The 16,707-nt window shown below is 43.4% G+C and overlaps 1 protein-coding gene across 5 annotated transcripts in view; it reads left to right on the top strand.

Moving 5' to 3' along the window:
* DAAM1 (dishevelled associated activator of morphogenesis 1) overlaps positions 1-16,707 on the top strand; it is a 295,359-nt gene that overhangs the window by 260,066 nt on the left and 18,586 nt on the right. For all 5 annotated transcript variants that reach the window (XM_073609934.1, XM_073609931.1, XM_073609932.1 and 2 more), the window contains 3 exons: positions 727-787; positions 3,603-3,734; positions 15,715-15,885. In XM_073609934.1, the coding sequence (XP_073466035.1) occupies positions 727-787; positions 3,603-3,734; positions 15,715-15,885 (364 nt within the window). The remainder of the gene's footprint in view (positions 1-726; positions 788-3,602; positions 3,735-15,714; positions 15,886-16,707) is intronic.

Here is a 16,707-nt window from a genome sequence, read left to right as displayed (position 1 = left end):
TGTTTTTCCACATATTTTTAAAAATACATTTCTTTTTTCTTTTTTTTTTTTAGTCCAGTAAATGTAAATTTCTTCATACTTGATTCCTATTTACCCTTTTTATGGTCCTCAGATGGGGATTGCTAGTCTGGTACTTTGTATTAACACGGCAGGATACTTGCTATCTAAAACCTCATACATATTCGCAGGATCTCAGATTACACACACAGCTGAAGTGCAGTTAGTCCTTGGCTTTAGCCCCCATTCATACTGAATGCTACTTCACTTGATGTAGCACGATTTCAAAGCCGCAGGTCAGTGCAATTTCAGGTGTGATTTGCCGAACATCATGCACAGATGCAAGTCGCACTTGAAATTGCAAAAATTAGTGCAGGAACCTGTTTTTCAAATCGGTGCAGCACCGAAAGTTGCAGACGCACCGATTTTAACAGTTCCAGTGCCTACAATAGGCTGCGACTTGTCATGCAATTTGGAACTGTCAGAGCACATGGACAGTCTCACCGGTGTGAACAGAGGCTTACATCCTGTATTGAATGTTTATTTGTAAAATAAGGACATTCTACAAATAACAGGAGTGCTAAAAAAAATAAAAAAAACAAGTTTATAAACCTTTAAATTAAAAACAAAAATACAGTTAACAGGGAAAACTGCTATAGTTACCATTCAAAATTGTATTGGATAATGTTTTTCCCTATGTAACTTTTTTTTTTTTTTTTTCCAATATAGTATGTCTGAGCTGGAGAAAGAGGTCGGTAACTTGAGGAATGGCTTGAAAGCTGTAGAAGCTGTAAGTATTCCCAACTTGTTTCAGTCTTTGAAAGTACATCAACCACATGGGGCTGTTGCTGCTAGTGACCTTGATTTGGAATTTGGAATAAGCATATGGTGCAGAAAAAAAAAATGTCCATAACTTTATGCTTAAATTATAAAAGCCAAAGCATCTATAGAACAATAATGCAACTACAATTTCCAGAGAATCACTTTCCAGCAGATGCACAGTTGACAATTACATCTCCGTGAGATAGGAGGACAAGTAAGGGGAGCTGTGGTGGTGTTGATGTGTGTAACACATAGTTTGCATTTGAAGCCCCAACACAAAATTTAAAGTCACATTGTTCTGTCCTTCCGTTTTACAGTGCTGCTGTTTTCAACAGGGCACCTACTGGAAAGTGGCTTTTAACCTACACTACAGGTACATTTACAATATTATGCAAGTTTGTTGGTTGCTTTTATCCTAAATGTAGCTCTCCTTTAAGAAGCCTTTGCAGAGGCTTTAAGCTGGAATACTACCAAGATGTGGTAAAATAAAGTGGCCCATTCCTTTTTTATTTGCTTTCTCCAGCCACATAAAGCAGAAAAATATATTAATGATTGGGCTGCAGTGCCAAATTTCACCTGCAGGTGGTGCTGTTTCTACACCCTAGACTAGGGGTAGGCAACCTTTAAGAGGTGGAGATCTACCTGAACAACATGGAGGAGAGCAAAGATCTCCGGGGTGTGCCTTTTTATTTATTTATTTAGAGAAAAAGATATTTACTAGCAAGCCCCTTCAGGTGCCTCAATCCAGAAAAACCCCTCAACCCTTCCTTGCCCCTTCCCCAGGGTACAGAACTGCAAGAACAGAAGTCACCAAGCTCAGGGTCAGAAGTCTGGGGTAGGGGGGAGTAGACTTTCTCTCTCACTGAAGCAGCAGCACAGCTAGTGTGGGTTTCCTTTTTTTTGTATTTACTCAGTGCTAAAGAAAACTTTGGTAGCTGCAGCAGCCCCAGTGAGCCCACACCAAATGCTTCAGTAAGAGCGGTAGCTCAATGCCAGAGAAGGTCTCTCCACTGCTTCGCCCAGCCCCCGGCTCTCTCCTCCCCTGCTCTGCCCGCCCGGCTCTCTCCTCCCCTGCTCTGCCCGCCCAGGTCTCTCCTCCCCTTCTCTGCCCGCCCGGCTCTCTCCTCCCCTGCTCTGCCCGCCCGGCTCTCTCCTCCCCTGCTCTGCCCGCCCGGCTCCCCCCCCCCCGCTCTGCCTGCAGGGCTCTCTCCTCCCCGGCTCTCTCCCCCCCCTGCTCTGCCTGCAGGGCTCTCTCCTCCCCGGCTCTCTCCCCCCCTGCTCTGCCTGCAGGGCTCTCTCCTCCCTTGCTCTGCCTGCAGGGCTCTCTCCTCCCCGGCTCTCTCCTCCCTTGCTCTGCCTGCAGGGCTCTCTCCTCCCTTGCTCTGCCTGCAGGGCTCTCTCCTCCCCGGCTCTCCCCCCCCCTGCTCTGCCTGCAGGGCTCTCTCCTCCCTTGCTCTGCCTGCAGGGCTCTCTCCTCCCTTGCTCTGCCTGCAGGGCTCTCTCCTCCCTTGCTCTGCCTGCAGGGCTCTCTCCTCCCTTGCTCTGCCTGCAGGGCTCTCTCCTCCCTTGCTCTGCCTGCAGGGCTCTCTCCTCCCTTGCTCTGCCTGCAGGGCTCTCTCCTCCCTTGCTCTGCCTGCAGGGCTCTCTCCTCCCTTGCTCTGCCTGCAGGGCTCTCTCCTCCCTTGCTCTGCCTGCAGGGCTCTCTCCTCCCCGACTCTCTCCTCCCTTGCTCTGCCTGCAGGGCTCTCTCCTCCCCGACTCTCTCCTCACCTGCTTCAGCCACCTGGTTCTCTCCTCCCCTGCTCTCCCCCCCCCCCCCTTGCTCTGCCTGCAGGGCTCTCTCTTCCCGGCTCTCTCCTCACCTGCTCCAGCCACCTGGTTCTCTCCTCCCCTGAGCCGCCGCCCCGGCTCGCCGCCTCCTCCCCTGAGCCGCCGCCCCGGCTCGCCTCAACTGCACTGCCTGCTGGGCTCTCTCCTTGCCTGACCTGCTTGCCTGGTCCTCTCCTCACCTGATTATCCCGCCCAGCTCTGTTTTTTCCCTGCTCTGCCTGCCCGGGTTCGGCAATACAGAGACTCGATCTACTCGTCACCTGGCCATGATCAACCGGTTGCCGACCCCGGCCCTAGACAATGGACCAATACAGAGAGCTGGAAAGTTGTGGGATCTCTACACTATTAACAAAAACCAGTACTGAAGGAATTATGTAGCCTTGCATTGCTCATTCCCTTTGATAATGGCCATTGCCTGGATATCTCTGGCTCCAGTAAGTTCAGAGTCAATGGGCCGATAATGGCATGAAATGATGCTGCGCTCTGTAAAGTTAGCAAATTGGGAAAGTCAGAGTGAAGTCAAGGCTCCTAAACTCTATATTTGTTACAGATCAGTGACTTAGAATTTACTGAAGCCATTGGATCATCATGACAATCCAGGGATTCAGCTTTTTCAGACAGTGGTCAGCATTGGCAGTCTCCCTGTCTCTTCAATACATGTTTCCTTTAAAGCAGAACTAAACTTTGCTCTCCTTTACAGCTAAGGAAACTGATATCTTAGCCTTTGTTTGATCTGCAGGTGCCAAGGTGCTGCACATATGATCAGTTATGACACCAGCCATTTGATGGCTTGACAGTTCGGTTGAGAGCACAAGCCACTGTGACAGTTATAAGTTACTGCATGCCTTGAATGTAATGGTTCTGGGAAATGGTTAAATTGAGTAGTTTATTCCACTTTAAATAAAAATAAATCTGCAAGAGAATGATCAGTGTGATTTGTTTCCCTTGCCTAGGAGCTGGAATATCAGAAGACTCAGACCTCTGTGCCTGGGGACAAGTTTGTTTCAGTTGTCAGTCAGTTTATTACTGTTGCTGGCTTCAGCTTCTCAGACGTTGAGGATCTGCTGGCAGAATCCAAGGAGCTGGTGAGTACACATCTGTGAACATCGCCTATTGCTCTCTACTATTTCCGAGTTGTTCCTAAGTCAAACCAATCTCAGCTGGGAGCTTTATGGTCTCCTCTGCGATCACACAGCAGAAACTACAGTAAGAATGTAACAAGATTTCTCACTGCAAGCACATTGATGTACATTGTTCACATGTTGTGAGCACATTATCCCAGTTCCTGGAACGCTACAGGGGGCTTGTTCTTTGTATGGTGGAGAAAATAATGAAGATTAATGTGTTACACTGAAATGCAATTAATTTAAATCTGACCTGCAGGCACACTGCTCAATCCAAAGTTACATTCATATAAGGGAGCAGGTATAGCTGTCAAAGGATTTTTGATTTCTCTCCAAGTCTTGAGATTTAGAGCTCATTCACACGTAAGGTGGGGGGGGGGGGGGGGTAAAACCCTGTGCTTAAGATGCGCTTTACTGTTCGTCAACTGCTAGCCCCTTTAGCTGCAGAAGCTGGGGTTGTACACATGCCGTGATGCTTTGCTGCCACAGCAGGAATTATACCCCCATAGCTCTCAAGGGAATAGGGCTTCTCTCCAAAGTTCCCCACAGCCGTGCGTAATGCACGTGGTTGCTGCACGCTGGTGTGGGATTCAAGGAGTTAAAGCAGGTGGTGAGGAGGTAATACAACTCCTCACTGTCTGTCAAATGCTCTTTGAATAGCTATCTTAACGCGGATCACTCTTCATAGAGCAAAGCACATGTACTTACACAACACTATCAACCTGCAGCTAAGCAATACAGATTAGTTATTTTCCTGCCCTCTGCTTGTGATTGGACAGTAAAGGATTAGCAGTAGTTTAATTGAATCAGCAGACTCAATTCCTCATTCCTCCTATCAGCATGGTTGTAGTCGGTATATTGCATACAGCACACCTGATTGGCTTCTACTGCTGCCTTCCCCAGTATGAGTGCAGCTGTGTACAGGGGACTCAAAAGTCAAATTCAGGTACCTGCGCTTTTTGCATTTAGGAAAAACATTATTGCAAACACAGCATTTCAGGGCAGGAATTCACCTTCCCATTTCCCTTACCAGTAATTTTGCACACATTGCTGGATGTTTAAGTACCAAAATTGAAAAAAAAAAAAAGATATATAGATATATCTATATATAGATAGATGGATATACAGTAAAACCTTGGTTTGAGAGTAACTTGGTTTGAGAGCGTTTTGCAAGACAAGCAAATTTTTTCAAGAAATTTTGACTTGCTATACAAGCAATGTCTTGATATACAAGTAGTGTCATGTCACAAATGAGTATAAAAGAGAAGAGAGGCACCTCTAAGTGTAGCAATATTGTTACATTTAATGAAGGTACAACATTTAGCAACATATTGCTACACATAGAGGCGCCTCTCTTCTCTTTTATTCTCTGTAGCTCCTACTGGATTTTGCTTCTAATCCCCTTGTGGAGGCTTCCATTTGTGGATGGACATTCTATGGTTACGCAACCTGGTCACATCGCTATAATCTTTTTATATAAACTATAAACTGAAGGACCTATGAATAAATGGTTGTGGAACGAATCATTTGAGTTTCCATTATTTCTTATGGGGAAATTTGCTTTGATATACAAGTGCTTTGGATTACAAGCATGTATCTGGAACTAATTATGCACGCAATCCAAGGTTTTACTCTCTATCTATCTATCTATCTATCTATCTATCTATCTATCTATCTATCTATCTATCTATCTATCTACACTTCTGCTCTTCTTGGGGTAGTGGAAACATGTAGGAACCAGATACCAATCCGTGCCCACCTGGTGTTTTGCAGAGGGAGGTGTCACAGACAGAAAAATTACAGTAATTGTAAATCTTCCCAACTCTAACAACAAAACAAAAAAAACTTCTGGCTTTAAACATGGATGTCTTTCTCTATCAACACATATGCCACTGATTCTTTCTTCTTGCTTCTCTGGGATCAGGAGTTTCACTGCAGGAGAAAATCAATATTGTAACTCATTCAGATCAATACTGCTGATAATCTGAATGAACAGTTTGGTCTACTGCAGCAAGGTAAAGAATGGGAGGAAAGAGGGAGGGGGTCCAGGACAGATGTTCTTGGTCCTTCTGTATTGTTCCACTTGGTCGGTTATCTTCCAGGAACAGAGAAGCCAGTGTGCCTAAAAACAGCCGGCACCAAACTTTTCCATTTACGCTTGTGGAAAGCTCAGTGTTTCTGCTTTCTTAAAGACAAAGTACACCTACTGAAAAAAATAATACAATTAAACCACATTAGCAGGAAGAAATGTGCATTTATTATTTTTATTTCTCTGCATATGAGCCTGCAAAGTATTGCAACCACAATCTGTGAATAGCGGGTTCAGTTCACGGCTTCCTGCAGACTTTTCTTCCAGCTCCATGTCCGTACCAAGGTACGTATTTTCAGTTACTGAGCTGGATGAAGTGTCAATGGACTGCGAGTGTGGCGATCACTACATTTGTGTTCCATTGATAACTACAGTTGTCACCAGAACAAAGAGGTAAGGATAAATCCTCCAGTGGGGAACACTTCAATTTAGAAGATTTCTCCCACTTCATTTTGAGTCTCCAGGACAGGAAGTGAAGAGAATTTTTTACAACAGGGCACAAGCAGCAAAAAATAAGGTTTTAACCCTTTCCCAACACTAAATCACTAATCTAAAACCAAAAAAGAAAAGTTTTTGCCATACATAAATTTCAACGGTTAGCTGTGAGTGATTTAAAGCAGAACTCTAGGCATTTGTGCCCCTCCTCTCTCCTCCTCAGTCTTTTTCATTGGGAAAAAAAAATCCCTTTGCATATCTTTTTTCTGAACTCTGCTAGCTGGTCCAGGTTATGTTGCAGCACTTCCACTTCTTCCTCTGGTGGGGGACAGGCATTTTCTGACATGATATAAAGTGAGAGTGCTACTAATTCATGGATTGATTACTGTAATCCTATGATGAAGCGCCCCCTGGAGGAGGTGTCTAAAGGACAGGTAAGGCTTACAGGTAGAGGGCACAATGAGACTAGGGTCTTCTGCACAGAGGACTACCAGGGCTAGACCCAGCAGAAAGTAAAGAGTAACAAACTGCAAGGTCGGCAATGGAAATATAGGGGACAAGATTGGTTTAATTTCATGGCACCAAGAATGGTCCGATGTCCTCTGGAGGATTCTAATCTATGATAACATTGCTGCCAAATATCACCCCTATTTTGTCCCTCTCTGAACCTGAAAATGAGAACTAGATAAACCTGGAAGGTATGACGGACAGGTGCTTACTTCTCAGAATAATCGGAATTGGCGTAAATGATGATGTCAATGAAGCTTCTGCAATAATGTACAGTAGCTGCAGTGAAGTCATTGCAGCCTCAAGGCCTATGGGAGTGACAGTACACCTGGGGATGGTTGAGGCAGCATTCCAAAAAAGGTTTAGGAGGGTGTTGAGAAAAGCATCAAAACCTCTGAGATGTAGAATATTACTAAGCACATTCCTTGCTAGAGCAGACATGTGAATAAGTAGCTGTCCCATTAGATTATTTCATACTTTTTAAATATCCCCATCTAACAGTAACAAGGAATTTATTCTGCTAAAAAAAATGACAAAAGTAATATTTTAAAGTATATCATCAAGATAAAATAAAGATCAACATGGTATCAAGACTGTATAACACATGTTCAATGATACCACACATTTATTTTCTTTATCCATATAGTTGTTGATTCTGCCAGTTCCATTGAGTTCACTACATTTCCAGTAGAGAGCTGAGAACATTTTATGTTCATTACTGAAATGACTGTGCATGCTACAGGGCCTGGTTCTGCCCATTAAGATGAGCTCCTTTTGGCCTTGCTATAGATCAGGGGACTCTAAACTAGTGTCCTTCAGACTTAAAAGGGGGTCGGACTGTGGCCATTGGAAGTAGAAAACATCCTGACGTCAGTGGGGAAAATCAATGCCCTATGATTTGTGTCAGTGTAAGGAATTCCGCGCCATCAGAATGGTGCCCCATCGTTTGTGTCACTGGGAGGAATGGTGCCCGATCGTTAGTATCACTGGGAGGAATGGTGCCCGATCGTTAGTATCACTGGGAGGAATGGTGCCCGATCGTTAGTATCACTGGGAGGAATGGTGCCCGATCGTTGGTATCACTGGGAGGAATGGTGCCCCATCTGTGTTATTTGGAGATATTCTGCCCCATCGTTGGTGTCATCAGGAGATATTCTGCCTCTTCATTGGTGAAAATGTGTCCCATTGTTGGTATCAGTGGATGAAAATAGTGCCCCGAGGGCTGGATAACGGCAAGCAAAGGGCTGCATCTGACCCCTGGGCCGCAGTTTGGAGATCACTGCTATAGATGATCACAGAAGGAGAGGGCTTGCAGCTTTGTAATTGCTTATTTAGTCCCCAACCACAGGCAAAGAAGGTTTTGTTTTTTTATTTGTTCTAGGACATTAATTCCCATGTCTTGGGTTCCATCTAGTGGCCAAAATGCAGAATAGTTTTCTCATTGAGGTATTTCAGAAAACTCTTTTGCCCACTAGATGGAAATGATATAGTCATTTTGTTCAACTTGCAGGAATGCTTCTGATATTCACACAGCAAATGTTTTATAAATCGACCACTAAATGTTAGATCAGTTCTGTTCAGTATAATCACCATCATGACTTTTCACATTTCCTGGGAACTCCAGTTCAGAGATTTTTTTTCTTTTGTTCTCAGCTCCATTCCTTTGCTTTAAGCCTCTCCTTTGCTTAAAGCGTTTGTAAAGGGAAAAAAAAGTAACAAATATGTTATACTTACCTGCTCTGTGTAATGGTTTTGCACAGAGCAGCCATGATCATCCTCTTCTTGGGTCCCCCGCCAATGCTCTGGACCCATCGCCAAGTGCCCCCCATGGCAAGCCCCTTGCTATGGGGGCACGCATGCGTGCTCGCTCCCAAGCCGCCACTCTGTGTCCCAAAGATGCAGAGAGCGTGACTCAGCCTCTCCCACCTCACTGGCTGTGATTGACTGCAGCGGGGGCTGCTGCTTCATCTCAGCCAATGAGGAGAGAGAGATCCAGGAGAGCCTTGGCTCTTGTTCACTTTGATGGATGGAGATGGGGCTTAGGTAAGTATTAGGGAGGGCTGAAGGGGGAGCTGCACGTGGAAGGTTTTTTTTTAACTTCATGCAAATAAACCTTCAGCTTTTTCAACCAGTTTAACTGCTTGCCGCCTGGGCACAGTACATTTACTGCGGCACAGCCTGGCAGGATCACATACATCTACATCCTCCTGCCTCTTTCAGGTTAGCATTGTGCCACTTTCGCAACCCCTGTGTCCACCAGTGGAATTAAACCCAAAACCAAAAATGTATTATATTGCAGCTTACCAATCATTAGATGTGGTGGCCGCATTCGTTTTATTTTCTTTGGCTTTTTCCCATCTGTTTTCACCCGTTGATCTGGCTCGTGACACAACTCTGGAGGAATGAGAACAGGAGTCTCAGTAGCATTGTCAGTCTGGGGGGATAAAGGTAAATATATTGGCAGATTTAGATGCACCAACAAATTGAAGCCAAACTCCAGCTAACACTTCATAAGCAGTTACAGCAAACCATTTTTTTCCTTTTTGGGATAAAGGTTTTCCATTAAAAAATAAAATCTAATAATTTTAATCATCCCTGGCAGTGTTAAGTGGTTTGTCTCATCCATGTAAACTGATACATTCTGCTGGAGAGCATGAGCTTTTTTTTTCTTTTTTTTTTTTTAAAGACTTGCTGGCTGGATAACCAGATGAAAATAAAGAAAAGAAAGCCTAAAAAAGAAAACTAATGCAGCCATCACATCTAAGGATTGATAAGCTGCAATATAGTAAATGGAAGAGATAGAAAAAATGTAGTATAGTAAATGTTTAGTGTTTGGGTATAATACCGCTTTACCATCACAAAAACTGCAGTTGGTGTCATGAAGCTTCATAGCTGTATTTGTTATCTCTCTGGGTAAAAAAAAAAGTATTGCAACCCGTCACTGGAGCTCCGAGGGACATAAGGGATTAGAGGTCAATATTTGGCTTTTTTTACTTAATCGGCATCGGCCGATTGTGCTGATAAAAAAAGCCGATTCAGCGGGACTTGCAAATGACTTCTGTAATAGAAGTCAATTGCAAGTTGTGTGAAGTTATCTTCTCTCCTCCTCTGGGCAGCCTGCCAAGTCTGATAAGAAGATACATTGTATCTCTTCAGGTTCTTTTATCAATAGACTGAACTCCGTGGAGAAGTTTCCAGTTTAACCATTTAAAGACTAAATCTTTTCTGACACTTGTTGCTTACAAGTAAAAATCCTGTATTTTCTGCTATAAAATCACTTAGAACCCCCAAACATTATATATATATATATTTTTTTAGCAGAGACCCTAGGGAATAAAATAGCGGTTGTTGCAATATTTTATGTCACACGGTATTTGCGCAGCGGTCTTTCAAACGCAATTTAAAAAAAAAAAAAAATACAGTAATGAAATTAAAAAAAAAAAAAAAAAAGAAAGCAGTAAAGTTAGCCCATTTTTTTTCGTCCAAAAGTTTTGATTACCTGTTTTTGTGTATTTAATATTTAAGATATAGTTATTTTTTTTTAATCTAAATTCTACATACAAGTGAACTGATTGGAGGTTTGTTTTGTTTAATAAATGTTTAAATATAAAAAATTTTCTGTATCATTTATTACTTAAGGCTGCTTTCACACTGGAGCGGGCATGCGTTGACGGTAAAACGCTGTTAATTTTAGCGGCGCTTTACCGTCATTTTAGCGGCGCTATTCGGCTGCTAGCGGGGCACTTATAACCCAGCTAGCGGCCGAAGAAGGGGTTAAATGTGCCCCTGAAGCGCTGCTGCCGAAACGCTTTGTAGGCGCTTCGGCAGCGGTGCGCATTCATTTCAATGGGCAGGAGTGGTGGAGGAGGGGTATACACTGCTCTAAAGATGCTGCTTGCAGGACTTTTTTTTAACATCCTGCCAGCGCATCGCCTTAGTGTGAAAGCACTCGGGCTTTCACACAGACTGCAGGGGAGCCGTTTTACAGGCGCTATTTTTAGCCCAAAAGCGCCTGAAAAACGCCCCAGTGTGAAAGGGGTCTAACTGTCTTAGATTGTAAGCTCTAAGGAGCAGGGCCCTCTGATTCCTACTGTATCAAATTGTATTGTACTTGTACTGTCTACCCTCAAGTTGTAAAGCGCTACGTAAACTGTTGGCGCTATATAAATACTGTATAATAATAATAACTGTTAGATTTTATGAGATGAAGGGAAAAAAAAAAAAAAAAAAATCGTCCTAATATATCGGCCCAAAAAAATCGGCATCATATATTGGCCATCGGCCACCGCGATTTCTAAATATCGGCTTTGGCATCGGCCAGAGAAAAACCCATATCGGTCGACCTCTATAAGGGATTTAGAAAACCACCCAACTTGAGTGCATTAAACCTTTAAACCTCCTCCTTCACTTTTTGCTAGCATCCTGGTAAGGCTAGGACCATTCAGGTGACTTTTTTGATTATGTAACCAATTTCTTAAAACCCACAATTTTTGTTAAGGTGATTGGTCGCTTCAGTGTAGAGTTTTAAGCGGAGTTCCAACCAAAAGTGGAACTTCCGCTCATTTTGTCCGGTGCCACAATTGGCACCGGAGGGGGGGAGGGGGGACAGGATATCTGTCTTTGACAGGCATCCAGTCCCCACTTCCGAGAGTCCACGCCGCGGGCCGTGACATCACTGTGGGGCTCCCTCTTCCTCCCCAGGCTGTCGCCGGGCCTCGTGCAGTAGGGTTCCCGGCGTGAAGCCATAAGGCTACACTTCCGGGTTCCCTTACCTGCAATGGTGGCGGCAGCACCCGACAGCTGATGGGTATACCAGCTGCGGTGCCCACATCACTGGACTTTAAGGTAAGTGTCCTATTATTAAAATCCAGCAGCTGCAGTAGGTGTAGCGGCTGGCTTTTAATTATTTCTTTTTTTGGGCGGACCTGCGCGTTAAAATATTTTCCTTTACTTGAAACCTCCTGTGGTTGCATGTGGAAGGAACTATGCGCAATTGATCTGTATTGGAAGAGTAAAATAAAGAGCTTCTGCTATATGCAATGCAACTCTTTTGGAGCTCTGTGCTTACCATTTGTGACCATCATTGTGTTCATGATACCGAATATCACCCATGAACTTCCTACCAATACAAACATTGAGCTCACTTCACAAATCCAACACACCAAAGTAAACAAAGCAGAGGCTGTAAAAGAAGAGTGTGTGTGTGTATACTTTTCTCTTGACCCGTGGCTTCAGACCCACTTTGCTGACTCCCAATTTCCCAAACTACCAGGAGTACAAGCTGGTGGGTGGGAGAAAACAGCAACGGGTGGGGGGAGCAGGAATTCAATAAGCTTATGCCACGTACACACGATCGGACATTCCGACAACAAAATCCATGTTTTTTTTTTTCAGACGGATGTTGGCTCAAACTCGTCTTGCATACACACGATCACACAAATCTTGTCGGAAATTCCAAACGTCAAGAACGTGGTGACGTACGACGAGCCGAGAAAAAGGAAGTTCAATAGCCAGTGCGGCTCATCTGCTTGATTCCGAGCATGCGTGGAACTTTGTGCGTCGGAATTGTGTACACACGATCGGACTTTACAGCGGATTTTGTTGTCGGGAAAATTTGAGATCCAGCTCTCAAATGTTGTTGGAAATTCCGACGGAAAATGTCTGATGGAGCCTACACACGGACGGAATTTCCAACAACAAGCTCCCATCGAACATGTGTACGTGGCATTAGAGTTATGGGATAACTTTAGCACCTGGGGATTAACAAAGTGGCAGTTAGAAGACATGGGCCACCAGAAAGGTATGTATATATGCTCTTTGTTTAACAGTGTGTGCTTTGTTTACACCGGACCCTCTGCCATGTGAATGTGCTTTTTCAGATATCTTTGTACTCTGCTGAAAACTGTCCTCTAAGTATCCTTATTCTGGTATGTTAGCTTTGTGAATTGAACCTCGTGTTCTAAAGGAGTCGACTGATCTCTAGTGATTCTAGTCGTATTCTTACACAATCAAAAGACTAACTGCATATTAGAGGACTTGTGACATGATGACTGTGCTTAAAGTGTAACTCCACGTCCGTAGGAAAAAAAATAGCAAATTAAAATATAATAATATAGAATATACAATTGCGACACAAGTCATATTGTAATTGATTGTTATTAAAAAATTAACTTTCCTTTTCATTCTGCAGCACTGTTATTTTCTGTAAAATGCAATATGGCAACCTGGAGGTGTTCTCTACACAGTGTGTACACAGCGCCCCCCAGAAACATCATTTCCTGCTTGTGTGATTGGCTCACTGATTTTCCCAGAAGTCTACACTAAGATACAAGTCAGGTTTCAGACATACCCTGAAACAAAAATGACATTTTTGGTGAGATATTCTCAATAGGAAATCACTGACTCTGTCCATTCATAGCTGTCACCGATCATCATGACCTGTGTTTACGATGCTTCACTTTATGAATGGGGAGGAGCTGCTGTCTCTTCATTCATCTTCAGTGCAGCCGAGGCTGCAGAGAAAGGGACTGGGGAATCTGTGTCCTCAGTTCCTTTCCCTGTCTCAAAGGGGAGATGTCGGGGGTCAGACCCCTGGTATCTCAGCAAAGCCACCCCCCAACAGAGCTAAAAAAAAAAAAAAAATAATAAAAAAAAGAATTAAAGGTTAAATTATAAAAAATAAAATTAAAATACACTGACACACCATCCACCCCCCCCCCCCCTTAAAAAAAAAAAAGAAAGCATTGTAAAAAATAAATAACAAAACAATAAAATTGTAAAAAAAAATAAAAATACTTACAGTCCACGCGTCATCAGTGCTGCATATATTAGTGCCACTGTCACAGGATGTTAAAAAGAAATAAAAAGAATCAGTATCGGCGAGTACTTGGGAAAAAATGTATTGGTACTCAGTCTTACAAAAGTGGTATTGGTGCAATCAATAATAATAATAATCAATTGGTGCTAATGCAGATCCTGCAATTTTCCTCATTAGAGCCCTGCAGGTGCAGCAGCTGATTGATAGTTATGAAACCACTCCTATTGGAATACTTTCACACCGGGGCATCGGGGGCGTCGGCGGTAAAGCAGCGCTATTTTTTGCATTGCTTTTCGGCCGCAATCTGGGCGCTTTTAACTCCCGCTAACGGCTGAAAAAGGGTTAAAAGCGCCCGCAAAGCGGCGCTTTGCCAGCACTTCTGCGGAGCTGCCCATTGATTTCAATGGGTAGGAGAGCTTTAGGAGGGGGGTATACCCCGCCTCCTACAGCACCTTAAAGATGCTGCTTGCAGAAGTTTTTTATTTGGCGTCCTGCCAGTGCACTGCTCCGGTGTGGAAGCACTCGGGCTTTCACACTAGAGTGAGAGGAGAGGCTCTTTGCAGGAGCTATATTTAGCGCTTGTAAAGCGACTCTGTGAAAGCAGCCTTTGACTCACTATCCACATGGACACAGACAAACAGTGATTTCTTGAGAATAACAAAAGGTAGTAATCTGCAACACAGTTTGTTAAAATCCTTGTAACGTACGTTGATCAGTGTTAATTTTGTCGACTAAAACATTTTAGTCAACTAAATGAATGCTATTTTAGTTGACTAAAATATGACTAAAACTAAAATGGCATTTTAGTCAAAAGATGAAGACAAAAACTAAACTGAAATTTGACTTCAAAATGAACACTGGTCTGTAGTGCATGTTCATACCTCAATGCCATAAACAATAACATATGAGATTTTTCACTCCAGCAGTATATAATGAGTTTGGAAACTGTAGAGAAATGTTAACTAATGCATTACAATTTATTACACCCATTCGGATTTAGACGACTAAAATGAGTTTTAATCGACTAAAATGTCCTGGAGATTTAGTCGACTAAATATGACTAAAACAATTGCAGAAGACTAAAATGGGACCAAATCTAAAATGCCATTCTAGTCCTAAGACTAAAACTAAATCGAAATTTACTGCCAAAATGAACACGGACGTTGATCACCTAGAGGGGAATGTTTTTGTTTTTTTCTTACAACAAAAGTGGAGTTACTCTTTAAAGCTGAAGTTTATTTGCCTATCCTCCACTTATAGTACAGCTTTTTGAATGGAGGGGGGGTAAAAAAGGCAGGCATCTTCAGCACTCCTGATGAGCTCCTATGACAGGTCCCTTGGCTCTGTTAGCACCGCTGCACTGGAAGATCAGTTGGGGTATATGGGGATCGGAGGAGGAAGATTTCAACAAAAGCACAAGGAGCACATCACAATGATAGTAAGTAATGTGCCTTGTGCTGACTTTTTTTTATTTTATTTTATTTTACTTCACTTATAACACCAAACACCGATCTATCTCATCCATTCACCGGAGGGATCTGCATAGCCCACTTTCATTATAGAGGCTCAGAAAAACAACTTTGTTCCGCCTTGCTTATAAAATATGTTTTTCTGAAGTCAAATAAAAACACAAATACATCCCCCAGGCACACATATGGTTTTCATAAAGGGCCATGCGGCCACAGAAGGATTGCAGCCACATCAAAGCATTGAGGGCAAGCTCTTTGACTCCTGTGGTGCAGACTTTGTTTTATGTAGGAGAAACGTGCCCCCTGCTTTACTGTCACTTGTTAGATGAAATTAAAGCGTTACATATGCACCAGGTATTCTGTTTACACGCATGTATGCAGCCCCTTGCAGTGATGAAACTATGGCGTTTTGAGTCTTATCAATTATTTTTCCAACAGCCAATCAAATTCTTCACCATTTGTTTTACGTAACCTGAGCTAGAAGAACAACAGCTGGATTCGGATTGGTTGCTTTAGACAGCGCACTTTCGCTTAGACATGTTTGATACATGAGTCCCAGTGTAATCTTGGCAGCCATCTTTGGCTTTGTTGTAAGAATAATGTTTCCTGCTTGAATCCCTCTAGTATGTGAAGGCAGCCAAACATTTTGGAGAGGAAACCAACAAGATACAGCCAGATGAGTTCTTTGGGATTTTCGACCAGTTTCTCCAGGCATTGTCTGAAGCGAAGCAGGAAAACGAGAACCTGAGGAAGAGGAAGGAAGAGGAGGAACGGCGGACACGTATGGAGGCACAGGTTAGGAAATCTGTCATACAAGGAGATTGAGCTTTGCCATTTTAAATGAGGTGTGATGTGTCTACTACAAGGCTTTACTTATGTGAATCGGCCAGGAATAGACATCATTCAGTATCTGAGTCTCTATTCGTAGGTTGTTATAATGTGACCTTACCTTTCAGGCATGGACGTGAGTGTGCTGTTATAGTTACATTGTCGGTAAGGTTTAAAAAAGACAAAGTCCGTCCAGTTCAACCTGTGGTGTGTGTGTGTTTATGTCAATAGTAATTCCCATAGCCCTGTATATTGTGATCCTTAAGGTGCCCATCTAATAGTATTAACTATTGACGCTCCCTGCTGATACCACTGCTTGTGGAAGAGAATTTCCCATCATTACCGCTCTGATAGTAAAGAACCCTCTACGCAGTTTAAGGTTAAACAGCTTCTCTACTAATTTCAGTGAATGGCCACATGTCTCTTTAACCTCTTGCCAATCAACCCGCCGTCGCTATACAGTGGCAGGTCGGTATGGCTACGCAAAATGCTGTAGGTGTACGTCGGCCGCTTTAAGAGGTATAGGGGGAGCTGGAGCCGATGCACGTGGCTGGCACCGATCCGCGATCGCTCCTGAGAGAGACAAAACGGTGATCTGTCAATGTAAACAGGCAAATCCCCATTCTATCAGGGAAGTAGAGAGAGATCTGATGTTACTAGTGATCAGGAACAGTGATCTATCTCTACTCTCTGTCAGTCCCCTCTCCCCCCCAGTTAGAAACACCTCCCTAGAGAATACTTAACCCCTTGATCGCCCCCTAGTGTTAACCCCTTCCCTGCCAGTGTCAT

Source organism: Aquarana catesbeiana, linkage group LG13 (genome assembly GCF_042186555.1).
Source record: "Aquarana catesbeiana isolate 2022-GZ linkage group LG13, ASM4218655v1, whole genome shotgun sequence".
In the NCBI taxonomy this organism is placed as follows: domain Eukaryota; kingdom Metazoa; phylum Chordata; class Amphibia; order Anura; family Ranidae; genus Aquarana; species Aquarana catesbeiana.
This window is presented reverse-complemented; position numbering and strand designations above follow the sequence as displayed.